The following is a 27,890-nucleotide window of genomic DNA, read 5'->3' as shown; positions in this document are numbered from 1 at the left end:
AGTAGTACTGTACCTGTTATAAATACTTGCTGTTACACGTTACAATATACTCGATGTTATAGAACACGGCCGACTTGATGATACCTTTGCTTTCAAAGATGAAGCGAAGCTAGCATCAAGTCGGCCGTGTATGGAACTACATTATGACAACCGTTGCTGCAGTGTTATCAATTTAGCGACTTTGTCACTATATCTGGCTACTTTTAACAATTTTCAGGGACAAAATCAATACCAACTTTTAATCCTGAACTGGCGTCGTGCATAAATATAACGTAACTGGTTTCGTGGTGTCAATACTGTCAGTATGACTTCTGAACTTTCTCATGGCCCTCGACTTATACTTTTGCCTTTTTTTACCCAAATGTTTGCATAAACTACTTTGACTAAAGGGTTTTAACAAAAATAAATTGTGTCACACGCTTCACAGAATGACAGAACTGAATTTAGGGACTTGACTCTGGAGGAGTTTCGTTCATTCCTGGTGTGTTTTATTTTGGTACAGTTTCCACATTAAATATATAATATAAAAATTAATTTCTGATCCTACAGAATGATCCTATGGTAACAACATGGAGTCAGGCCACAAAGGTAAAAACACTGGAGGAGGGATTCGATCCGGTGCTGTGGAGCGAACTTCGGCGTAGGCTATATAATATATGATGGTACTGTTATTTGGAACCTAGTATTTTCATGGAACTCGAACAGTTGGAACTGTTACGAGAAAATAACAACTTTTCCCATCTCTAGTTTGGTTGTACTGATATGTTGCGGTATGAAATATTTAGCTAGCTACAACAACGTCGCAATGAAAACTGAAAGAAAAATAACCGTTAAAAATAACGTTAGACCCGCACTCATTGTTGCCTTGTCAAATAAACACAAGCGATAATTAAAACGCTTACTGTTATACATTTTTGCACGGCAGCACTCACTGTTGCAAAGAGAATATGAACTGACTGTAAGACAATAATATACATTCGGTGAAGTCACTTTCATTGTAGCGGTTATAGAAATAAATTAAAATATACCTATAGGCAATTTTAATAATAAATTAATAAATAATACATAAATAATCAAAGGCAAAAATAAAACATTTATTTTGTAAGTTAGGAATTTATATTAAAAAAGGCAAAAAAGGGCAACATATTAACGTTTCAATCACAAAGGTATAATTCGTACAGATTTACTTTCAAAATGAAGATAGATTTAACACATTTAGAAAGGTATTGTGCCAAAGTTCCGGTCTCTGTTAATTACATTTTTTTATCGACATTTAATTGACTTTCGTGAGAAGTTTCTGTCTACAGTTGAGAATATGGCTAGATAATTTAAAACAGGCCTTTAGTTACGATCATAAAGGAAAAAAGTAAATTTTCTTCATTTTTCAGCATAGTGTTCCCTTAAGTGCTTTAGAAAACTGAAATTTCACCTCAGTGTATCGTTAAATACAATTGTTCTCATTTTGTATTCCCTGTATACACACCTACATGTGGGACAAAGATAGAAGTGTAAAGATAGTAAAGAAACAAATGAAGAATGTAAAAATAAACAAAGAGAGCATAGTAAATTATATCAATGAACGGATGGAAAGCAGACTGATAAAAGCAACGGGATGGAAAGATAAAAGAAAGAAAGAAAGAAAGAAGGCAGAGAGCGAGCAATGCGGGGTAATATAGGAGCCGGATGCGATTTCGGTGGGCCTCGCCCCAGGTGTGTTAATTTGCACCGCGTCACTCAACACAAGGTCACGGCCGGGTCGTCCTGTTATAATCTGAGAGGCAGCGACTTGATGGGATAAATTAAGTCATAACTGGGGGATAAAGCAGAGTCCTTAATATCAGGGCCGAATTCTGCTGGAATGTTACACACAGCATCGCGTAGAGGGCACAGCAGTGGAAGCTGAAGTCGTGAGTTCGAGTCACGCTTTCCCTCTTTCTCAGCTGCATAGTCTTCAACTCAGAGTTGACCGCCATTGTCCACTTTTATAGTCTTTCTCCACTACCGGTTGGCTGTTATGACTAGACTGTGGATGTTTAGATTCTAAAAATGAGATTTTAGGTGCATAATTAGACTTAATAAAACTGTCAAATAGGCTCTACGAATGATATCCATAGCAACGACTCCCAAACTTTTTCGACTTGCGGACCTCTTATTAATGTGACTAATGATATTAAATCCCTTATGCTGGGTTGCAAGAAAGCAGATCTATAAATACTGTATTCCTCCATTAGTTAGTACACTTTTAAAGTTAGTTGATTGCCGGGTTGTATAATAGACATTTTTAAGATTCGATCAGAAGAAATGAACATTTTACAAATTCCTTTTGTGTTCGCATTTAAGTTGGAAAAGAGTTCATTACAGAAGCTTATGTGTTCACACTCTCGGAATATTGTCAATAAAGATATTAATAATAGTGGTAATAGTAGTCTAATAGTAATGCTAATCTTGATAGTGGTAGTAAGTCGTGTTCGTAGTAGCAGTAGCCTTGTTCGTAGTAGTAGTAGTGGTACTGTTCGTAGTAGTAGCCGCGTTCGTAGTAGTAGTAGCCGCGTTCGTAGTAGTAGTAGCAGTACTGTTCGTAGTAGTAGTAGTACTGTTCGTAGTAGCAGTAGCCGCGTTCGTAGTAGTAGTAGCCGCGTTCGTAGTAGTAGTAGCAGTACTGTTCGTAGTAGCAGTAGCCGCGTTCGTAGTAGTAGTAGCCGCGTTCGTAGTAGTAGTAGTAGTACTGTTCGTAGTAGCAGTAGCCGCGTTCGTAGTAGTAGTAGCCGCGTTCGTAGTAGTAGTAGTACTGTTCGTAGTAGTAGTAGCCGCGTTCGTAGTAGTAGTAGCCGCGTTCGTAGTAGTAGTAGTAGTACTGTTCGTAGTAGTAGTAGCCGCGTTCGTAGTAGTAGTAGCCGCGTTCGTAGTAGTAGTAGTAGTAGTACTGTTCGTAGTAGTAGTAGCCGCGTTCGTAGTAGTAGTAGCCGCGTTCGTAGTAGTAGTAGTAGTAGTACTGTTCGTAGTAGCAGTAGCCGCGTTCGTAGTAGTAGTAGCCGCGTTCGTAGTAGTAGTAGTAGTACTGTCCGTAGTAGTAGTAGCCGCGTTCGTAGTAGTAGTAGCCGCGTTCGTAGTAGTAGTAGTAGTAGTACTGTTCGTAGTAGCAGTAGTAGTAGCCACGTTCGTAGTAGCAGTAGTAGTAGCCACGTTCGTAGTAGCAGTAGTAGTAGCCGCGTTCGTAGTAGTAGTAGTAGTAGCCACGTTCGTAGTAGCAGTAGTAGTAGCCGCGTTCGAAGTAGCAGTAGTAGTAGCCGCGTTCGTAGTAGCAGTAGTAGTAGCCGCGTTCGTAGTAGCAGTAGTAGTAGCCGCGTTCGTAGTAGCAGTAGTAGTAGCCGCGTTCGTAGTAGTAGTAGTAGCCGTGTTCGTAGTAGTAGTAGCAGTAGTAGCCGCGTTCGTAGCAGCAGTAGTAGTAGTCCTGTTCGTAGTAGCAGCAGCAGTAGTCGCGTTCGTAGTAGTAGTAGTCTTGTTCGTAGTAGCAGTAGTAGCAGTCGTGTTCGTAGCAGCAGCAGTAGTAGTAGTGGTGGTATAGTATATTAGTAGTAAGCATAGTAGTAATATTACAGTACTTTCACCCATGTACGACAAATTGTTCCACGGCTGCTCCTAATTCTATTTGGCGTTGGAGGGAGTCTTAAATACGTTACTGCATCAAAAGTATAATATTTTCATTTAATAGTCGCATGAAGTACGCAAAACATTGTTTTGTATTGAAATCTTTCTTTTCCCTTCCTGTGAATGGAACTCTTGTTAACACATGGCAAATGCTGGCAACTACGATGGACCATGTTTAGATGCAGGTTGCATATTTCTCTGAAGGCCAAACCACTCTCGTCGGCACATAAATTGGATTCTTATCGAGACCAGTGTCTACAAATGTAATTTGAGCTGAGTTTAAGCCAGGATGTAACTTTTTTCTCTTAGAGCTGCACCAAATGTTGTACGCCGCTATGACATCGTGGTGGAGTACCACAAACAGTTGTGTCTAATAGGTTGCGTAGCGACTATAATATTTCACTGTTCGTTCCCAGTCGCTATGCAGATTGTACAGCCAACCAGCCAATCGGCAAAACAGAAAACTAAGCCATAAACTGTAGTGCTTGTAGATGAGACCGAGAAAACTCCTGATTTAAAATGGTCAGTCTTATAATTCTTGTACCAGAAATAGAATTGAGCTGCATTTAATTAATTCTAGCATTATGATTGAAAGGAGCATTATAGAAAGAATGGAAAGAAAATTGCAACATAAAATTGCAATGGATTATAGGCAATAATGTCAAATAATTACTCGGTGACCTGGGAAAACACTAAGCGGCCAATTTGGATTGGATGCAATGAATTTTAAATAATAATGTGCAAAATCATTGGGCGAAGGAGGAAAAGATTGCGTGCTTAATTCTTATTGGAGTTTTAATTTATTTTATGCTCGACCATGCCGAAATGTAGTAATTATACACCTGGTAGCAGTACTTTAATGCATGTCATTAAAGTACACCTATTCATTAAAGTTCGGGTTTTCGATTATTCTCGGATATGCAATCGAAAGATAACGAAGGAAACGTCACGGAGTCTGGAAATCCAATACTGTCGCAGAAGGTTATGTTCTGTTACTATAATAATTAGCGTTAATTGTAAATAATATTCAAATAAATTCAATTTGTCATCTCGTTTTTCAATTCTAAATCAATTTCCAGGTTATATCAAAATTAGTTCATGTTATTCTCTACATCAAGGTCAATGACATTATTGTTCCTCGGAAAAAATCAATACTTTCGCGTCTGCACACATCTCACACGAGCTATGCGCAAGGTCACTTCCGATCTTGAGTCAGATACAAATAAAATGATACTTCTGAATAATTTCAAGTTAAAAATATAGTCGAGCATAAAAAGTCGTGTGAAACTTGCCTATAATGGTAATTAAGACGCTCGTATGAAAATTATGAAACTCGCTTACGCTCGTTTTATAAATAAACATACTTGCATCTTAATTACTATCATTATAGGCTCGTTGCATGATGTACTATTAAATAGCTAGCTAGCTAGTGAATAAAAATTAAATTATAAAACAAAAGTGTTTCTAGTCACTACCGTAAGAGCCATGCTCGTGTACGATGTGGTCTTAGTCAATAATATGACATTAAATTTACAAGGACAGTTTACTAAATACAGTAGGCTAAGTAACTTAATTCAAACCAATAAATAACACACATGACCAAAAAAAAAAAAAGAAAAAGAAAAGAAAGGAAAAAAGGGAGAAAAATACACATTTAATTTAAATTGACAATCAGACAGACAGAAGCCAGTGATATTCAATAAAAACATGAATATAGTCGACAGAAATAAAAGGTACAAAAATTCACACATTTGTTAATATTATATATCATGAATAATTTTATTAATTTATTTTTTAAAATGTTCAATTTTAAAATATTTAAAATTTGGAAGATGGTTTGTAATTTTATTATAAAGTTTTGGGCCGAAACTAGCACCATGTTTAAGAGCTGCACTTGTATGACATTTAGGCTCAATTATGGGAAAGTAGACTTTTGTCTTCGAGTACGATATTCATGTCGATGAGATTTATGTTTTATTTGATCTCTGTGGTAGTAAGTTAGTAAACTATATTTATAAATTTCTTCAATATTTAATACTTTAAAATCTGTATAAATTAAATTCGTTGGGTAATCCATATTTTTGGTCAGACAATTTTTATTAATCTTCTATGTAATAAAATTAATGGATTAAGTACAGATGATGCTACTCCACCCCAATTTATTATACCATATTGTATTAATGATTGTACTAGAGCTATAAATATTATTCTCAATGCCTCCTTAGTGATAAACTTTCGAAGTATTATGAATTTATCAATTGTCTTTCTTATACTTGTAGGCTACACATAAAATCAATTTGTTTATCCCAACGTAAATGCTGATCTATAATAATTCCTGAATATTTGAATTGAGTGGAAGGTGTTAGATGTGGGAAATTACAATAATTATTTGTTAATTCATTACATGAAATATTATGTATTATGTTGGAACAAGCTATTGAAATAATCCGTAAAGAAGAAGAAGAAGAAAAAGAAGAAGAAGAAGTTGATGATGATGATGATGATGATGAAGAAGGAGAGTCGTCTTCAGTTTGGTTATGAAGGTGAAAAGATCACGGCTAAATGTAGGATTTCCGAATTAAAACGTTATAATATTTCTAGTGAAATTTTTTCATGCGCAAAGACGGTATATTGCAGCAGGTTTCCAAAGGGTACCCCTGTGAATTATTCACAACACTTAAAGAAAATTTAAGAGAATATCGACGTTGGTATCCAAACAAAGTTGAATTTTAAATGCAGAGATTAGGGATAAACTGAATGTAAGAGAATTCAAATTAAAATTACGTGTGTTCCCTCAAATTTTGATTCAGGGGTGACAGAGATGTAGACTTAAATTCAAATTCTTTCTCAGCTTCTGAATTAGTAGTAATTTCTGCGATATGTACCACTTTCCGGACGCCTTTGAACTCGTATCTTATTTTATCTTATTTTATAAGAAAATAACTTAATTAATTAACAATTACATCTCTCCTCCCTCTTCGTAATTGAGCCATCATAGCCAAATGGCTGGTCTCGAAATTGAGACGATTCAACAAGGCTCATGACAACAATCACCTCCTACATAATAGCCAAATTGGCTAGTCTCTTATATGAGACAACTCATCCTGCCCAAGGTATTCCGTGGTTTTCCTCAGGCGTAAGACAAATGTCGGGCTGAGCCCTATAAGAAATGGGCCACGGACCTATATGCCCTTCCCCATATATATTCCCCTTTATTATGCCCTAGTTCAGAACCTATAAATTGTCTATTAAATATACGAGGTCACTCAATTAGTCGCAATTTGAAAGGACAGGGACCTCTCAAATTGCAGATTTAGATTTCACGGCGCTTCTTCCGGCGGCCTTCACATGCTTTGTCATCGAACAACAGATGACAGCGTCTTGCCATCCTAACGGCAAACACCAGCCAGCTCTTCCTCTTCCCGTTCCGTGATCACTTGATCAAATCTCAGTCCCCCTCGCGTATGTGGTACCTAAGAGGTTACGTCCAATTTCGGCTTCCCCTTCAAAATTTTCTAGGGTTCCTTCAGTGGAGCAGCGTAACCCGGAGTGAGACTAGTGGCCAACAGGCTTGGAGCTCACATATTTAGTTTTGTACAGCCCCCAATCCCTTGCAAGGACGCGTTTTGCGTACCTTTTAAATTTGTCCTCCCAATTCTCTTTCGATTTTTCGAAACTAACTTGACCTCACGTCATTCTGGAAATTAAACCCAGGCTCTTGCTGCAATTTGTATCATTTCAGTGAGAAAGCAGTACTGTATGTCACCAACTTCAATTAATATATTTGTAAAGCATCTTTAGTAGAAGGATCATATAAAGAAAATGTCACGGAGAGTTGGGGAATGGAATAAAGAAGGAGAAAGGAACGTTCAGTACTTGGTTACAAGAAATAGATAATTCAATGAGTGACGGAGGTACAAAAGAACAGTATCTTGTAAAGAAAGAAGAATAATCATCACCATCATCTTCGTCACTGTTTAAGCCTAGCGGGATGTACTGTTTTCAAGGAAACTATTCTGTCCATTTCAATCCTCGACCATTCAAAGTTCCTTCTTCCAGAATGTCTTTTACTCGTATTATTTGTGCTGCACTGTTTGCGTCCACTATTTATTTATTTATTTATTTATTTAGTAGATTTATTTCTACTGGCAGAGTTAAGGCCATAAATCCTTGTCTTCCACTCAACCAGTGTCTATGTCTATGATTCTTTCACTGCTATCCATTCCTCGTCACCGTACCTCTTTCTATTCATCCTCTTTCACAGTGACAGTTTGTCGCCTGTGAAACTCCTTACCTCGTCATGTCAGAGTTTGCCGAACGGTTAATCAATTTAAGTTAAGAATTAAGAATTACATACTTTTACATGAAATTGATTTGTGAGTGTTAGCCGATTTTTATAGGTTATTCTTTGTGTATATAAATTGTCATTTAGGCCTATTATAAAGTAGCATTAGGATATGAATTGTAAATAACTTAATTATGTATCATGTTTAGCTAATATTTCATTATAGCCCATGTAAGCTTGTTAATGTGCATGAAAATTATTTTTGTATTTAAGTATGACTTTCCTATTTTTGTCATTGTTTCATTATGTATTTTACTTCTGGTAATGTGGAAGAGAAGGCCTCATGGCCTTAACTCTACCAGAATAAATAAATAAATAAATAAATAAATAAATAAATAAATAAATAAATAAATAAATAAATAAATAAATAAATAAATAAATAAATAAATAAATAAATAAATAAATAAATAAATAAATAAATAAATAAATAAATAAATAAATAAATAAATAAATAAGTAAATAAGTAAATATGTGAATAAGTAAATAAATAAATAAATAAATAAATAAATAAATAAATAAATAAATAAATAAATACAGGCATGCCTGCATAAGTTTTACATGACCTTGAAATGGAATTAACACTGCAGAGCATATGTAGGCTAAGTTTCAAAATAACTAGCTTCGACATATTAACCAAATTTGGAGATCAAGAATCGCTTTTGCCATATTGAATAGAATATACCTTGCTTGACTACATAGTTTCGAAGCCTTGTGCTTCACTGTCCGAAGACTAGTGGAGATCCCGCGCTAACTTCTGGTTCCCTGTTGTGGTGGGTGTGTTCATGATTGTGTCGAAAGCGGTGTGTGCTTTGAAGTTCAGTTGAGTGTTCAGGATGTGATGCGGATTATTTTTTAGTCCTATGTTTGTAAATTTCATATTGTTCAAGGGTGTCAAATTTCTGGTTTTTTGGTTTGATGTGTAGTATTTTCATGTCGTTGTCTGTGTTTGACTGTAGCTGTGGTTGGAGTCTGTGATGTGTTCTGTGTAGGTTGAATTGTGTAGTTTGGTTATGCCTGTGATATGAAGACTCTAACGGTTCTTTTAAGATTGTAACTTCTGTAACATATCAGGAAGGGGAAAAAAGAAGCAAAAAAATAATACTGACTATTACACTTTTACTACGTCATACTACATTTGACCAATAAAACGGTATGAAAGGACGTATTTCAATCAATCATGGCTGCTTATCGCACAATTTTATCGCGTCCCTAGCATTTGTTTAATTTTATCGCGTCCCTAGAATTTATTTATTTTTATCACTACCCTAGCATTTGTTTCTTTGTTTGCCAACATTTCAAACTGGACTGGACGTCAAAAAACAGAAAATTACAAACCACTCCAGTCGATGCACAGCACTTTCAAATATGACTCGAATTGGCATGCAAGAACAAGAATTAATAAAGATCACTGGTCATATTATATGAAGAGCACCATTCGGAAATCCTGAATAAGTTGAGGGATACACCATGTACACCAACGAGTTCACTTCTTTTACGCACACGTCCAATATAACATCAACTGAACCACTAACCACTGAAACATTCAAATTTGAAAATTGTACTTTCAATAATTGTTTCTTTTAAAATTATTCATGTTTATTTTTTATTTCATCATCGTTAATTAAAACGTTTCTTGTTTATTTCATCATCCCTAATTAAAACTTTTCTAACACTCGTTTATATTATTTAGGTTATGTTATAGCTTCTGCTGTATGATATTATGAATAGTCACGTATCAGAGATTGTTTAATACTAAGATTTATTGAAAATCATCTGTCAAGTGACGTTGCTTACTGGAATCCGGATAATTGAAGTGGAATGAAACTGTTTTCATAAAAATGAAACTGAATCAACAAAGCCTTCTTGACTAGTTGGCTAACCGTCCACAGAGTTCAATGAAGATTCCATAGTTGGCACAACTGATAACAAGAAAACATAATCATAAAATACTATTGCCATCTAGCGTAATGTTGAGATGGTATAATAATACATTTGAAGACAGTTGTATTTTCGTAAGCCAATTAATATTTTATTGTATTGGAGTACTTTGTTATGTCTAATCTTTATATACTTTCTTCTAATCGTGTAATAGTCAATTAAATCCCACTCGAGTTTTGATTTTCTCTAGATAAATCTGCTCGTGTTCTACTCTCAGATTTATCGATAAAATCAAAACCTCTAGTGAGATTACTGTTGATAAAATCACACAAATAAATTGCATAAAATAGAGTAAATGCCATACGGAATTAGACTGTGTCAACTTGGAGAAGCAATATGAGGTAGATTAGACACCAAGTACACAAGTAAGATTGTGGTGACGACATAATAACTAGGTAGGTTCTAAACCCACTTACAGCAACACAATGGAAATGTTTATCAGTGTGACATATTTAGAATCTGTAGGCAGCAAAGCCAGACGTCGACACGGCCTAGTGCAGTTACTAAAGCAATTTAAAGATAAGACTGCTGTGTGTAACATTGGGAATTTATCATATTGTGAGGAGGTGATTCTGCATAGTAATCGATTGTACGGCTGCTTGGCTATTACATAGAGTGACGTCATATAGCTTTATCCACGATCGTTTAACAATGAATACTTGAGTCCTCTAGAACAGCAGTTCTCAACCTTTAAGAGACTACGGCCCAGTGAATTCTTTTTCCATAATACGGGGGTCCGGTACCGACATATTCACTCTTAAATACCTTTCAAACCTGTCTTCGGTCAGTTTTTTTTTAATAATTTATTGATCGATCAGCGCATTTAGCGCTATACAGATCGTTTCTAAAAAAAATATAAATACAATATATTATGACACTGAATTGAGGACAGCCTAGATTGGGCTCCTCAGTGAACAAAAATAATTGTTAATAAATAATTATTTACATAGGTTGGTGTGATGATAAATTTTGATTATAATATGAGGTCCATTGGAAGTCGGCTCTTGATTCTGGTGAGAAATGTGGACTTCCTTCCGAGAGAGTAGTGGATGGCGCCTGGAACATTTTCTGGGTTGTTATAAAACTTCTTAGCTTGTGAATGAATAAACTGTTTGATTGTGTCAATACCAGTTTCTCTGTGTAGTTGGCTGTTACGGACAAACCAAGGAGAATTGAGTGAAATTCGTAGGACTTTATTTTGAAATGACTGGATGTGTTTAATTTCACTTATTGCAGCTCCTCCCCAGACAGGACAGGCATAAAGCAGTAGAGGTCGTAATAGAGATGTGTAAAGTAGCATGCAGTTTTGTAGCTTTAGAGATGATTTCTTGTTGAGGAGCGGATATAATTTAGCGAGTCTTGAGTAGGCCAATTTAAGTTTGTTGTTAGTGTGATTCGGACAGCTGACTAAACAACATTATTTAAGTAACATAAGTTTTATTACTATAATTAAATATAGCGTAATCTGAAGACTTAGAGTATTAGTACACTAAGAAAACGGTGTGACGTCTTCACAAATAATTTAATTAATTATCAATTACTAGATTAATACAATTTTGTAGCATGTTGTGGTTTCCTGAAGTCAACACATTAATTAATTTATGCAAATTTTCATTGACATATTATCCCTTTCTGCCAATCAAAAACTTATAAAATTGATCATTGTATTATTAAATTGATTTTAATGGTATTGGTCCGAAAAAGAAATAGTAATGGGAAGAATGGTTATGGACTGTAACTCACCACAGAAATCAGCTGAGTAGAGGAAGCAGTAGGAGGGTGTCGACATTTCGGTTTCGAGGTATTTAGGAGTGATAGGACCAATTTTTATTTTGTTTAGTTAAAGTCTTGCTGCTTATTTTAAGCTCCTGGTGTCCTGAGACATTTGTTGTTTTATTTCTAAAATTAAATATAATTTCTACACTTAATATAAAAAGCATTTATATTTGAAGCATTGCTTAATTACAGTATTCAGATTTATTTCTGTTATTTTATATATGTTAAAAATACGTAAATAACTTATTTCAGTTACATTACAATGAGAGAGGATGTCCACTAAGTCTGTTTATAATCAATATAAAAAACATTTACATTTGAAGCGATGCTTAGTTACAGTACCTATATACATACTAGGTTCAAAAAGTTCCCGGAATTTGCTAGCATTATAGAAACAACGTACCTTAAACACTATTCTACACCAATCCCTTCAAAATAGTTGCCTTCCGCAACAACACACTTTTGCCAACGCGTGTAGAGTTCCTGGAAGCAGGCGTGGAAGCCATTTTGTGAAACCCGTCTTAGTGCTCTCGTCGCGTTTGCGATAACCTCTTCAGCATTGAATCTCCGTCCTTTCAGATGACTTTTCAGACGGGGAAACAGAAAGTAATCAGGTGGTGAGAGATCAGGAGAGTATGGTGGGTGATCCAAAGCAGTTATGTTGTGCCTGGCAAGAAAATTCTTTACAATAATTGCGCGATGAGCAGGTGCATTGTCATGCATAAGGAACCAGTTGTTTTCTACCCACTTTTCTGGACGTTTCCTTCTCACTGCGTCCCAGAGGCGACGGAGGGTTTCTACGTACAATTATTTCGTTACAGTACGACCTTCTGGAATGAACTCATGGTGCATGAGACCCTGAGAGTCGAAGAAAACTTCCAACATAACTTTGCTTTAAGTGTGCTTAAATGCGACAGGCTCATGTCAGTAGATTTACTGGCATGTAAAAGAACTCCTGCGGGACAAAATTCCGGCACATCCGGCGATGCTGATATAACCTCTGCAGTTGCGAGCGTCGTTAAATAAAACATAACATTTAAAATAACTTTGCCTTTGGAAGTGTCTCTAGGAAATTTTTGCTTCCGAGGAGATGTTTTCGATTTCCACTCAGATGACTGTCGTTTAGGGACTGGGTCGAACAAGTAGCACCAGTTTCATTTTGTTTAAGAAATCACCATCTTCATCAGCCATACTGATCATGTCCCCAGCAAAACACAGAACTTGATGTTTGTACTTTGCTCTGTGGACATAATTACAAAATGCGATGAACAAACAAAACACTATGATAAACAATTGCCTACAACTCAAAACCAATAATTGCCATTATCAACAAACTTTAAGGAAATGACATCATGAATGTTACCAACAAAACAAATGTATAATATCCCTTGTTATATATTAATACGAAAAATTGTACTAAAATTCCGGGAACTTTTTGAACCTAGTAGTATATAATTTGAACTGGTAATGGAAATTACGGGAAAACGGCTGAACGGATTTTAACAAATGACCCCTCATTTTGAAGCTTGGAACTCAAAGTTTCAGAAAAGTAGTAATTTTCAGTGAAATGGCAATTTTCCTACATCATTTTCCTATTTTCCAAAATCCATCTGTCGTCAGTTTAGAGAAATATGGCTTTTCAGAATAAAACAAAACACACACTACAATAAACAGTATTACACGAAGGCCTGATCTACAGGATTGCTGACATATTTAGAGTTCAGATGGCGTATAAAAATAATTTACAGGTCTGATTCTCTGGTCTGTAGTTTTCCGAGTACAACTATGTATTGGACATTAAGAACTACAAAACTTAAGAATGTTTGATGAGATTATTACCATTAAAAATTAAATATTATTATAGTTAATTCAATATTATGTGAGTAAACGTATTTGCCACTAATTACGTACATAATGCTATATTGATGATATGAAAGTGAAATCTTTTGAGGTTTTATATAAATAGACGCAGAGAAATAATATTTTAAATTAGATCTTTATTTCTATAATTTACTGAGTAATAGCTATATGTATTGTTACTGAAAACTATAAAACTTACGTAAGGTAGCAATATTGTTATTAAAAATGAAATATTTTTATAGATATTAGTCAAGTGATATGGGTTTTTTTCATATGTTTAATGGCAGTGTGATGTAGATATTTATATGTGAGATTCTCTAATTTTCCTAGGTAGTAATGAGTCATGCTTCCTATTTTAGCTGCGTCTTAAAACTAAATCGAAATTAATTTCATATTTCTTTGGTTTAATCGAACCTGAAATTTTCTTAACTTTCACCTACAATCCGCAATGACCTGAAATAGCTATTGCTTTACTCCCACATGAAAAACCCACTGATCGTCCTGACATTGTTACTTGCGTTTTCGCGTTGAAACTCAAAAATTGAAGGTGGATAGGTTCAAGAAAAAGCATTTGGCATAAAAAAATCATTCAGAGGGAGTATGTTTCATTATTATGGAAGCAAATAACTTTCAAAATGTCTGGTATTCCCCATTGAAAATAAAGCTGAAAAATTTTTATTTGAACGTCTAATGAACTTAGTTTGCAGCATTTGCTGCAAAAGCCACTAGTTTAGATTTATTTCTGTTATTTTATAGGTATAAGTTACGTTAAAAATACGTAAATGACTTATTTCAGTTGTGTTACAATGAGTGAGGATGTCCGCTAAGAAAATGCCTATATTGTATATGCAACTATATTTTATATACACCGAACGCTCTATGGCAGTGGCAGTCGTGCGGACATTTCTATCAACATTCTACAAAATGATGGTGCAGGGTGGAAGATTGGAGCAGCCAGCAATTCGCCACCTCAGTTGAGTGTTGGATCATACTGCATACAACGATGTATTGCAGCGAGTCTAACATCACGCAAGGCAGGGGTCAGTTATGAGACATCGCTCATTGTAACGCTTGCCTGGCGGTTCCAGTGCCTCCCCTGCTCTCGTATTGAGGAGCCGTCGAGCGCGCCTCTCCTAACGGGGTTTCCATTCCGCGGACTCGATATTTGCTATCACGACAGTCTCGGACTTAGCGTGTTTACAATTTGCGTACAGCGATAAAAACTTAAGTTACCACGTGGTATAGCTTCGCATAGACTCGCCTTGAAAGACAACACAGTCGCTCCTACTTGCTTACGTGTCTGAGTGTAATTACCATCAACGTGTGAACCATGCTCGGCCTCTTCCAAGACGTTTCGAGACACGTCTTCTTCAAAAAGAAGGTTAAGATCGACTCCTCCCTCAGCAAATTGTATTACAGGATAACATTTCTAATATTTCTGCTTGCTGTTGTCGTGATTGGAAGCAACTACTTCGGGGAACCGATCAGTTGTATCGTAGAAGATACATCCCTCACTGCAACCATCAACAGTTATTGCTTCATAAGCACTACGTTCACTGTACCACGACATATGGACTCCTCCGCCCTGCGAAAGAAGATCATACCACATCCAGGAATCGGGCCTTACGACGAGAAAGAAGAAGTGACGCACCACGCCTACTACCAGTGGGTACCAATCGTGCTTTTCTTCCAGGCTGTGCTTTTCTATTTGCCGCATTACATCTGGACACGTTGGGAGGGCAACGCCATGAGTAACATAGTGAGTAGCCTGGAGTACATGTATATGAGTTACCTTGACGAAGACGTGAACGTGGGTAACTTCACTATACCGTCAAAAAAGAAAAAGGAAGTGCTGTTGAATCAGGTCAAGGAAGTGTTTATGGGGAGGCGTCATTTCAACAAGATCTGGGCAAGGCACTTCGTGGCCTGCGAACTGTTAAACGTCTTCGTGCTGGGTAGCCAGATCTACTTCATAAACTACTTCCTTGGTGGATCTTTCTTCATGTTGGGACCTAATTTCCTTTCTTCAGACCAGGTCAGTGTTTTGGATATGGTGTTCCCCAAAATTACAAAATGCACCTTCAAGTTCCACGGTCCATCTGGCACCATTCAAATCCACGACAGTCTGTGTGTGCTTGCGATGAACGTTATTAATGAGAAAGTGTATGTGCTTTTGTGGTTCTGGTTCGCCTTCCTTACAGTCCTGACCGGGCTTAGTCTGCTGTGGAGGCTGGTGACGTATGTTCTTCACTCGCGATCCGTATTATTCAATAGGCTTGTGTTTTCATTTGTCTCTCCGTCCACTCCGGATGTCTGGAGCGTCGTCAAGGTCACCAAGGCATCGCACTACTCGGATTGGCTCTTCCTGTACTACTTAGCGAAGAACCTGGATCCCATGGTCTTCAGGGAGTTGTTCCTCATCATCGCCATGGACCTCGCCCCAGCAAAGGAAAAGAAACGTGGAATCAAGCAGGCTTGAAGTGTCTTTGTGCTTACGTCAGTGCCATAGAGGAGTATTATACGAAATTGTGATAAAGAGTTGTAATGTGATAAACTGATCATGGGCGCCGACTAGGAATTTTATTCGTGGCTCTATTTTATGGCCTAAGTGATGTGATGTGTGAATTCTATTTTCTAAAAAATTTAAGCCACATACTTGATTTTTTCTGCACACCATCCTCCTTTTATAAGTAATAATGCATATGTCTCACAATCCTCAGTTGAATTATAGATCTTTGGTTATTCAAATTTTAAAAAAATCTTATTTTAAAAATCTATCTCATCCTACAAAATTTGAGTACCAGGCCCGAAACTTGTTTTACATCTATGACGTGTCTATAAAACATAGGATCCTCCAAAATTTTAAATTTAAATTTAGAAATATAGAAAACAAATTCCATTCACTATATTTTAAAATTTCATTTTTATGATCAACTCAGTGTGTTTTATTTGGAAACATTATAATTAGGGCTAGGATTTTGATGACCTATAAATCATGAAAAAATGCCCTAAAACAATGCGTTTATGACCTAAAAATCTTTCCAAAATGCTCTTAAAAATTCCCTAAAAGTTGTTCTTACATAATTGGCTTAGTAGGAAAAGAGGTTTTGTACTACTTAATATTTAGACTAGTATTTAAATTAAATTATACGAGTAGTACCAACATTTAAGTTTATTTAATTTTAAATAATTTTTTCTAAGTGGTACACTTTAATTAATTATTTTACCTGATGTAATTTCCATGTAGCTCACCACAAGGCCACTCTTATCCGGAATTAGCAGGTGTAGAGGAGTCTATAGTGAAGGGGTGGTTGGAGTGTACTACGTTAAAATGGCAATATTTGTGTAGAAAAACGATTAAAATATTATACAAAATAATGGGTATTAGCCACCGGCGTAGCTTGGTCGGTTAAGGCGCTTGCCTGCCGATCCGGAGTTGCGCTCGGTCGCGGGTTCGATTCCCGCTTGGGCTGATTATCTGGTTGGGTTTTTCCGAGGTTTTTCCCAACTATAAGACAAATGCCAGGTAATCTATGGCGAATCCTCGGCCTCATCTCGCCAAATATCATATCGCTATCACCAATTCCATCGACACTAAATAACCTCGTAGTTGATACAGCGTCGTTAAATAACCAAGTAAAAAATAATGGGTATTAATGGACAAAATATGTAGACAAATATCAAAGGAAATAAACATTATTTTAGATTAATAATGGGGATTTGTGGCCAAAATTAAATTAAAATGCCTAAAAAATGTCCGAATAAAACAAAAGATGCTCTTATGAGTTGAAACAGGCAAAAATGCAAAAAATACGTCTTAAAACACTCAGTTTATCACATAAGATATAAATACTAAAGCAGCAATGTTTCTGGCTTACTAGAAAAAAAGATGCAATTTCATCAAAATCCTAGCCCTAATGATAATGATCCACGATAATGTGTACTTAAGCCGTTTTACCACAGATTGGGTCCACGACAAAGTACTAATTTTTCTCCATTTGTATTGTATTTCTGGTCCAGATAAAATACTGGACTTCTATTCACTGATTTATAGAACTACCGTCGATCACTTAGTTTAGGATTTTATTATTTTACTTTAAACAGTATTTACTCTAAAAAAGTATAACTGTGTTTTGTTACCCACAGTCCTATGGTCATGCAGTAAAATTTTCATATTACTAGCATACAAATTGTGAGAGCCTTTACAGTTTGAGGAAATGTGCTGAAAAAAAAAGTTTGCTTACCTTAAGACTAAATCAACGTGGCACTCGAAATTTATCGATACTGTTTACGTAATAAATAACAGTTATCGATACTGCATCGAAATATCATGGTATAAAACTAATGATACTTCGATATATCGGTTTTATTTGTACCTGCATTGATACAAGGTAACGATTGCCCAATTGCTAACTTCGTTATATGTTCTACGTTAAGCTATGATTTTATCACTTTCCAAGGTTTTCGAAAGTCGGCGCCCATCGTGGCAGCTATTAGAAAGTCCTTTTAGCAAAGCGCTCAAGGACATCATATTGTAGTGGACGGTGGATATGCTTGAATTGTGCCGAAAAATATTGGAGTGTTGTTGATTATTTGACTTAAAGTTTTATTTAACTAAGACTTTACAATTATACTTGCGGGCAGAGAAAACAAAATACAATAGAAATTCTTTTGTACTTTGAGTTCATAATGAAATAATTCAAAACATTGTTAAAGCGGCAGCTAATGCCCAGTTAGCTAGTTTTTGGAATGAAGTTTGAAATGATAATATCCTCTCTTAACTTACCTCCATAACAGTTCTGGAATTCTATTGTTGCATTGTATCCTAGAAATGACCCAAGCTTCTTTTTGATTACGTAATGTAATCGGTTCTATCCAAACAGCAACACTGTAGTAATTGTGTTTACATTTCTTTTCAAGCACATTCACATTCCACTAACAAATATTGTGCCATATGATATTTCAAACTCTCTTCCTAGTGTTAGATATTACTATGTTTTGTAGTGAAATATTTGTTTGTAAGGCGTGACTAGTCAACACGTATTTGTACTGATAATTCAACGAAGGCCTAAATTCATAGTTTATTGTTCTTAAATGAGTCAATACCACAATTTGTGTTCATAGTTTAACCTCATACATTGCCCCCCCACACGTAGACTGCCTAATATTTACATTATGTATACTTCAAGTTATTGACATAACAAATTAGTATTTTTTTAATCACAAAAAAAGAAGAAATTCGTAAATTTTACTCGAAGCATGAATTTCATTGTGTAAAATTAATTCAGCAATTTTTATATTGTTTTCACAGTGCAATAATTACCTACAGAAAATCAATAGACTTGATAAATTGATATCATTTTCACCAAAATATATACAGTTAACCCTTAAATTCGCAAAGTATCCTATAGAATACAACAGGTTAATAAGCTATATGCTATAATTTTAATACAGCAGTAGAAAAAAAATTGGTAGAAAAATTAAAATTTCACAATATTATAATATTGTACAACATATAAAATATGGACATTGCGATAGTTGTTTTCTTTACAGTCCGACACGGTTTAATAAACTAGCGTGAGAAAGTTTTGCCAAATTAAGGGTTAATGGTATTGGCATTTAGGCTACATACGTTTTTCTTGTTTTTACACAGTTGTTGCTTCCTAATTAAAATTTTTAAACATCTATTATTATGTATGTTGTTTGCACAGGTTTTAGTTTTTGCATCATAATTTCATATAGGGTAAAGGTTGGTAAACTGTGATGCGAGTAATATCGTGATAGTTCTTTTTGAGAATTTATTACAATTTTAATGAGCGAGACGAAGGTCGGATTTTTGCGTCAACGTATTAAGGAAATGTTCGTGGACAAGTTGCTGTACAAAACCGGTCCTTCTCTCGTTCAGTTAAAAAACTATCATAATATTACTTGTATCAGAGTTTACCAACCTTTACCCTGAAACATAAATAAAATAACTAAAATACAAATAATTTTCAGAAGAGTTCTTTTACAATAGTTCTGATATATAAAACTAAATTGAAACAGCTTGGAAAATGGCAGGAAACACTCTTAACTTCGAAGGATACTGCACAGTTCTTTTACATAATCATTACACAATTTTATTTAGGCCTATATCAGTTTCTTTTTAGAAGTAACAGGATTTTCAAGTGAAAACTTAGTAGAGCTAACATCTTTGTTTTTTTTTTTTTTATCGAGAAATTGTTACAGACCAATCTCTTCAAAATATTTAGGAAATGTATTTTTAATACAAAAAATGTCTGAACAGCTTTCTTTACCGAGAAATTGTTAAAAATATTTAAGAAATTTATTTTTTATGATAAAATTAAGATGACTTAATAGCTTTGAATTATCAGTGCATTAGAGTTTCACATAACTCAATTTATAATGTAACAGTTGGGCAAGCTGTAACGTGTTAACTGCATTAAGTTCCTATTTGTACAATTAAGACTGAAAAAAGTAGTATGGGGTGCTATGTATGAAATAGAATATCTTGAAACATGGACGTCCTAACGAAGATAAATATTTTTTTAAATTAATTTCCAAAATGTGGCTAAGTGACATTGCTTAAACCTACTTACATCATTCGTAATGCTGTGAATGGACATTTCTGTAGTGGATGTTGCTGTTGGTACTTTACATTCATATTTGGACTAAATTAGTTTAAATTACTTATAATCAATAATAATCATTCTTAAAGGAATACGCTACAGACTCTTTCCAACTTCATATGATAGTTTTCGAATTATATTTGTGGAATATATATTCATAAGTGTTTCCATATCAATAGGTTGGTGTTCTATCACTTTAAGAGGAGTTCCTTGTTATCACATGCAAAATAATGGCAAAAATAGGCTATCTTCAAGCAGTCATAAATATAATATTACTTCTCAGAGTCCTTTAATTTTTTAGTGATGTGCGTATGAACATTAAGCTTTAAAATACAAAAAAAAAAAAAAAAAAAAAAAAAAAATGATTACTCTAGAGTAAATCTTTCACCTCAAATAGTTTTTTTGAATTTAAACATAATTTTTTTTATAAATTCACTACATGTCTGTGATTAGGTACACTTTATTAACTTATTATAGCGCACACTGAATTGAAATTTTACCCACTTACTGCTCATAGATACTAAAACACACCCTACTATAGTACATTATGCAACGAGCCTATAATGATAGTAATTAAGACGCGAGTATGTTTGTTTATGAAACGAGCGCAAGCGAGTTTCATAATTTTCATACGAGCGTCTTAATTACCATTATAGGCAAGTTTCATACGACTTTTTATGCTCGACCATATTTCTAACTTGAAATTATTCAGAAGTATTCATTTTATTCATATCTGACTGAAGATCGGAAGTGACCTTGTGCATAGCTCGTAAATTGTGAGATGTGCGCAGACGCGAAAGTATTGATTTTTCCCGAGGAACAATAATGTCATTGATCTTGATGTAATCTAGAGAATAACATGAACTAATTTTGATATAACCTGGAAATTGATTTAGAATTGAAAAACGAGATGACAAATTGAATTTATTTGAATATTATTTACAATTAACGCTAATTATTATAGTAACAGAACATAACCTTCTGCGACAGTATTGGATTTCCAGCCTCCGTGACGTTTCGCTAATTGTCTTTCGATTGCATATCCGAGAATAATCGATACTTGCGGTTTTATAACGGTAAAAAGGTGATTTCTCATTAGCTGAACAACTGAACTATAATGAATAGGTGTACTTTAATGAGGTGCATTAAAGGTCTACTACAAGGTGTATAATTACTACATTTCGGCATGGTCGAGCATGAAATATTTTTTTTAATTTAAACATATTTTTTTTATATAAATTCACTACATGTCTGTGATTAGGTACACTTTATTAACTTATTATAGTGTACATTGAATTGAAATTTTACCCACTTACTGCTAATAGATACTAAAACACACACTACTAAAATTATTAATATATCTGCAATATTATGGGCATAGGCTTACACCAAAAAAATGAAAGAGCTATGATAAATAGTATTATATTTATGACTACTTGAAAACAGGTTATTTTTACCATTATTTTGAATGCGATAACAAGGAACTCCCTTTAATTGGCTCTTTCAGTTTTCATTCTGTGATAATTTACTCCTTTTTTTACTAAGCTCCTCCAGAATTTCAAAAAAGTCTACTGTATGCACTGAACTATCATTAATAAAACCATTCCTGCTTTATTTGTTTATCAAATACCCGGACATTTTGAACCATAGAGGAAAACATTACACGATTTGCGAGTAAACATTTTATGTTATGATATAATAGAATAATTGTATTCATTACAAAGCCATGCATTAAGTACCGGCTGTACAATGGACCTCCTCATGCATGGAGAGCACTCTTCCTGACTGAGGTTAACGAACTGTCAGCCTCATTGTTACGTTGCTTTATGCGACTTTCTTACACAAGGTAAGGAAGAATGATTTTGCTTGGCCATTCATCTGTTTCAGGTCATCTTAAGAAAAGAAACATCGAAAGAAAAAGAGAGTGACGTCATTTCTTTAATACCGTTACTAATTAAATAAAACAAAACAGTTTTAACTTGGCCTTTATTATCTTTATTTGTTTGATGCTGTCTAATTTAAGACTCGTTCCGATGAATTGTCTTTTGAGGAACAAAATCACTTCTATCAACGTCCATGCTTCAAATAGTTCTAGATATATACCTAATATATATATTTTTTTAGTAAAACCTATAGATTAATCGGTTAAAATAGCAATTAGATGTTGTACGCAGAGAGGAAGAAGACATTGTATTATGTTATGGCTAAAAGAAAAGAAAGTTTTCTTTAATGCTGGGAAAGTAAACAAAAGGCAGGGTTTTACTTCTTTAATGCAATTGAGAAACTTGTACCTAGATAGCCTAATCATTTTGACTATTAAATTACTTTATTTTGTATTATATATGCAAATTTATGAGCTAAATACTAAGGTAAGCCTCCCTAAGTTGATTCAAGAAAAATAAACTTACGGAAAAATGGATTTGAAAGTAAAATGAATATTTATGTGATTCACATCTATTAAAATTTCCCTCCGCTACATTCATCCAGTAACTTCGGAGAGCCAATTTTATAACAAAAATTTACTAGATATATAGAAATTTGTAAAAAAAAAATTCCTTAATGAAAAAATAATTTTGACAGCTCATCTTCTTTAATAGAAAATTATTTTAAACATATTCGTAATCAGAGTTCAACTAAAATCCATTTGGGGTATGAAAATATACATTCTAAAGAAGTGAACTAGTCAAAAATAGTTTGGAAAAGTTACTAGATTTGAAATCAGAAATTTGTAAAGAAAGAATCCTTTAATGAAAAAATAATTTTGACAGCTCATCTTCCTTAATAGAAAATTATTTTAAACATATTTGTAATCAGAGTTCAACTAAAATCCATTTGGGGTATGAAAATATGCATTCTAAAGAAGTGAAATAGTCAAAAATAGTTTGGAAAACTTACTAGATTTGAAATCAGAAATTTGTAAAGAAAGAATCCTTTAATGAAAAAATAATTTTGACAGCTCATCTTCCTTAATAGAAAATTATTTCAAACATATTTGTAATCAGAGTTCAACTAAAATCCATTTGGGGTATGAAAATATGCATTCTAAAGAAGTGAAATAGTCAAAAATAGTTTGGAAAACTTACTAGATTTGAAATCAGAAATTTGTAAAGAAAGAATCCTTTAATGAAAAAATAATTTTGACAGCTCATCTTCCTTAATAGAAAATTATTTCAAACATATTTGTAATCAGAGTTCAACTAAAATCCATTTGGGGTATGAAAATATGCATTCTAAAGAAGTGAAATAGTCAAAAATAGTTTGGAAAACTTACTAGATTTGAAATCAGAAATTTGTAAAGAAAGAATCCTTTAATGAAAAAATAATTTTGACAGCTCATCTTCCTTAATAGAAAATTATTTCAAACATATTTGTAATCAGAGTTCAACTAAAATCCATTTGGGGTATGAAAATATGCATTCTAAAGAAGTGAAATAGTCAAAAATAGTTTGGAAAACTTACTAGATTTGAAATCAGAAATTTGTAAAGAAAGAATCCTTTAATGAAAAAATAATTTTGACAGCTCATCTTCCTTAATAGAAAATTATTTCAAACATATTTGTAATCAGAGTTCAACTAAAATCCATTTGGGGTATGAAAATATGCATTCTAAAGAAGTGAAATAGTCAAAAATAGTTTGGAAAACTTACTAGATTTGAAATCAGAAATTTGTAAAGAAAGAATCCTTTAATGAAAAAATAATTTTGACAGCTCATCTTCCCTAATTGAAAATTATTTCAAACATATTTGTGATCAGAGTTCAACTAAAATCCATTTGGGGTATGAAAATATGCATTCTAAAGAAGTGAACTAGTCAAAAATAGTTTGGAAAACTTACTAGATTTGAAATCAGAAATTTGTAAAGAAAGAATCCTTTAATGAAAAAATAATTTTGACAGCTCATCTTCCTTAATAGAAAATTATTTCAAACATATTTGTAATCAGAGTTCAACTAAAATCCATTTGGGGTATGAAAATATGCATTCTAAAGAAGTGAAATAGTCAAAAATAGTTTGGAAAACTTACTAGATTTGAAATCAGAAATTTGTAAAGAAAGAATCCTTTAATGAAAAAATAATTTTGACAGCTCATCTTCCTTAATAGAAAATTATTTCAAACATATTTGTAATCAGAGTTCAACTAAAATCCATTTGGGGTATGAAAATATGCATTCTAAAGAAGTGAAATAGTCAAAAGTAGTTTGGAAAACTTACTAGATTTGAAATCAGAAATTTGTAAAGAAAGAATCCTTTAATGAAAAAATAATTTTGACAGCTCATCTTCCTTAATAGAAAATTATTTCAAACATATTTGTAATCAGAGTTCAACTAAAATCCATTTGGGGTATGAAAATATGCATTCTAAAGAAGTGAAATAGTCAAAAATAGTTTGGAAAACTTACTAGATTTGAAATCAGAAATTTGTAAAGAAAGAATCCTTTAATGAAAAAATAATTTTGACAGCTCATCTTCCTTAATAGAAAATTATTTCAAACATATTTGTAATCAGAGTTCAACTAAAATCCATTTGGGGTATGAAAATATGCATTCTAAAGAAGTGAAATAGTCAAAAATAGTTTGGAAAACTTACTAGATTTGAAATCAGAAATTTGTAAAGAAAGAATCCTTTAATGAAAAAATAATTTTGACAGCTCATCTTCCTTAATAGAAAATTATTTCAAACATATTTGTAATCAGAGTTCAACTAAAATCCATTTGGGGTATGAAAATATGCATTCTAAAGAAGTGAACTAGTCAAAAATAGTTTGGAAAACTTACTAGATTTGAAATCAGAAATTTGTAAAGAAAGAATCCTTTAATGAAAAAATAATTTTGACAGCTCATCTTCCTTAATAGAAAATTATTTCAAACATATTTGTAATCAGAGTTCAACTAAAATCCATTTGGGGTATGAAAATATGCATTCTAAAGAAGTGAACTAGTCAAAAATAGTTTGGAAAACTTACTAGATTTGAAATCAGAAATTTGTAAAGAAAGAATCCTTTAATGAAAAAATAATTTTGACAGCTCATCTTCCTTAATAGAAAATTATTTCAAACATATTTGTAATCAGAGTTCAACTAAAATCCATTTGGGGTATGAAAATATGCATTCTAAAGAAGTGAACTAGTCAAAAATAGTTTGGAAAACTTACTAGATTTGAAATCAGAAATTTGTAAAGAAAGAATCCTTTAATGAAAAAATAATTTTGACAGCTCATCTTCCTTAATAGAAAATTATTTCAAACATATTTGTAATCAGAGTTCAACTAAAATCCATTTGGGGTATGAAAATATGCATTCTAAAGAAGTGAACTAGTCAAAAATAGTTTGGAAAACTTACTAGATTTGAAATCAGAAATTTGTAAAGAAAGAATCCTTTAATGAAAAAATAATTTTGACAGCTCATCTTCCTTAATAGAAAATTATTTCAAACATATTTGTAATCAGAGTTCAACTAAAATCCATTTGGGGTATGAAAATATGCATTCTAAAGAAGTGAACTAGTCAAAAATAGTTTGGAAAACTTACTAGATTTGAAATCAGAAATTTGTAAAGAAAGAATCCTTTAATGAAAAAATAATTTTGACAGCTCATCTTCCTTAATAGAAAATTATTTCAAACATATTTGTAATCAGAGTTCAACTAAAATCCATTTGGGGTATGAAAATATGCATTCTAAAGAAGTGAACTAGTCAAAAATAGTTTGGAAAACTTACTAGATTAGAAATCAGAAATTTGTAAAGAAAGAATCCTTTAATGAAAAAATAATTTTGACAGCTCATCTTCCTTAATAGAAAATTATTTCAAACATATTTGTAATCAGAGTTCAACTAAAATCCATTTGGGGTATGAAAATATGAATTCTAAAGAAGTGAACTAGTCAAAAATAGTTTGGAAAACTTACTAGATTTGAAATCAGAAATTTGTAAAGAAAGAATCCTTTAATGAAAAAATAATTTTAACAGTTCTTCTTCCCTAATTGAAAATTATTTCAAACATATTTGTAATCAGAGTTCAACTAAAATCCATGAAGTATGAAAATATTCATTTTAAAGAAGTCAAATAGTCAAAAATATTTTGGAAAATTTTCATGATTTTTAGTGGAGTCTCTTCTTAAGCAATAGATGGTTCGTGTCCAAAAGATCCAACCCAAATAACTGCTTTGGAGAGATGGAATGAAATGTAATATGAAATTAGATTGCATATTGGAATTTGAGTGGCTAGTAAACCAGTGTATGGGCTATTCCATATGAAATCCATCAGTAAAAAACCTCGCATTTTTTTGATACTCTAATTTTTTCCCTATTATACAAGGTGCTGAGGACAGTGCATTTTAAAAAATATACTATCGAAACTCAACGGTTTTCGTACTATTGAGCGACAAATTTAGCGTATTTTATAAAAACAAGCCTCTTTCAGCGCTCAGAACTCTGGAACCATTTACTGCAGAACATTGAACGGTAGCTCATTTTGAAGCTGACATTTGGTAGGCTATGATAAGAAGTAATAGTTATTTTTATTGTATACAGAGAGACAGATAATCTGATTTTACTTACTTTTAGGCTTTTTGCCCATTTATAAAAATGTAAAAAATTGAGGAAAAACCTTGCATTATTAAGAGGGATTCGGCACTGTTTTCTTAGTGGCCTGGCAATAAGTTTCGAGGGTATAAAATAAATTATTTTCCCACGCCTGGACTTGAAAGGCGCAGTACAGCAAGCACTGGCCGAGAGCTGAAGATAAGCGAGCGTTGGGCGTTATTTTACTCCTTTGTTTGTGAAAACTTGTGATAAAGCTAGCCCAGCTATATGCTACTAGACGAAACATCACGTGTTTGTCTCCTGGCCTTGCTTGTCTGGGCTAAATCCCGCCTCACAGTCAGCTGGTTATTTCACGCGCGTACTATTTATTTTCTTTATTTGATATTTTCAATACTTTCTTATCAACGGTGCACCAGTAAAAATATGTGTTTATTTGTACTTTCAATGCGGAATCTAACCATATATTTTAAAAATATTTTTTTCCGTGGGCAAAGGCGTCTTAATGAAGAAAAATCTAAATTTCTCCATTTCCATAAAAAGTAAGAAAACCTGTTTACATGTCAATATAAACTTTAATTTCTCAGCATCAAAATAAACCATGATTTTGATCATTGGGTGAAAGGGTTTCGGAGCCACAACAGTTTAAAGTTGCTAATTTTATGAAAATACGATAAATTTAAATATTATTAATTTAAACACTATTAATTTCTGTTGCCTCAAACTTTGCACAAAGCACTGTATCATAGTTGTCAACGGACAGAAAAAGTTTCATTGTATTTAAAAATTGCAAGGTCAATTTTCTCTATATTTCGGTCGATTTGAGATGGAATAGCCCGTATGTTCAGGAGAGGAAAGGAATAACGAATCAAAATGTGAATGGTTTAGTAGAAAGTGATAGGCCTACTGGTGGGGAACAAACACGATTCTGTTCGTTTTGCTGGACAAGCCGACAGATCACCAAAACTAGAGCAGACGGCTGGTATATAATAGCTTTCATTTATACTCAGTTTTATAGCCTTTGAATAGCAAGTGGTCGGGATCAAGTGCACCAATGAATCGATTACGTTTTCAGTCCTACGTGCCGCGTTAACATTTTTTCTCCCTGCGTGTAAAAGTAGTAATTTTCTTATTGTGCTCAGAGGAACCGCTCTGAA

At 33.6% G+C, this 27,890-nt stretch overlaps 1 protein-coding gene across 1 annotated transcript; it reads left to right on the top strand.

The window, feature by feature from the left end:
- Positions 1-14,536: 14,536 nt before the first annotated feature.
- On the top strand, positions 14,537-17,214 carry LOC138713831 (innexin inx7-like). The gene has a single exon (XM_069846271.1). It carries the CDS (start codon positions 14,898-14,900, stop codon positions 16,044-16,046), a length of 1,149 nt encoding a protein of 382 aa, XP_069702372.1. The 5' UTR covers positions 14,537-14,897; the 3' UTR covers positions 16,047-17,214.
- The last annotated feature ends 10,676 nt before the right edge of the window (positions 17,215-27,890 follow it).

Source organism: Periplaneta americana, chromosome 14 (assembly GCF_040183065.1).
Source record: "Periplaneta americana isolate PAMFEO1 chromosome 14, P.americana_PAMFEO1_priV1, whole genome shotgun sequence".
Taxonomy (NCBI): domain Eukaryota; kingdom Metazoa; phylum Arthropoda; class Insecta; order Blattodea; family Blattidae; genus Periplaneta; species Periplaneta americana.
This window is presented reverse-complemented; position numbering and strand designations above follow the sequence as displayed.

Coding starts and splice junctions, on each gene's coding strand:
- LOC138713831 (XM_069846271.1), top strand. CDS start 14,898: ATGCTCGGCCTCTTCCAAGACGTTTCGAGACACGTCTTCTTCAAAAAG.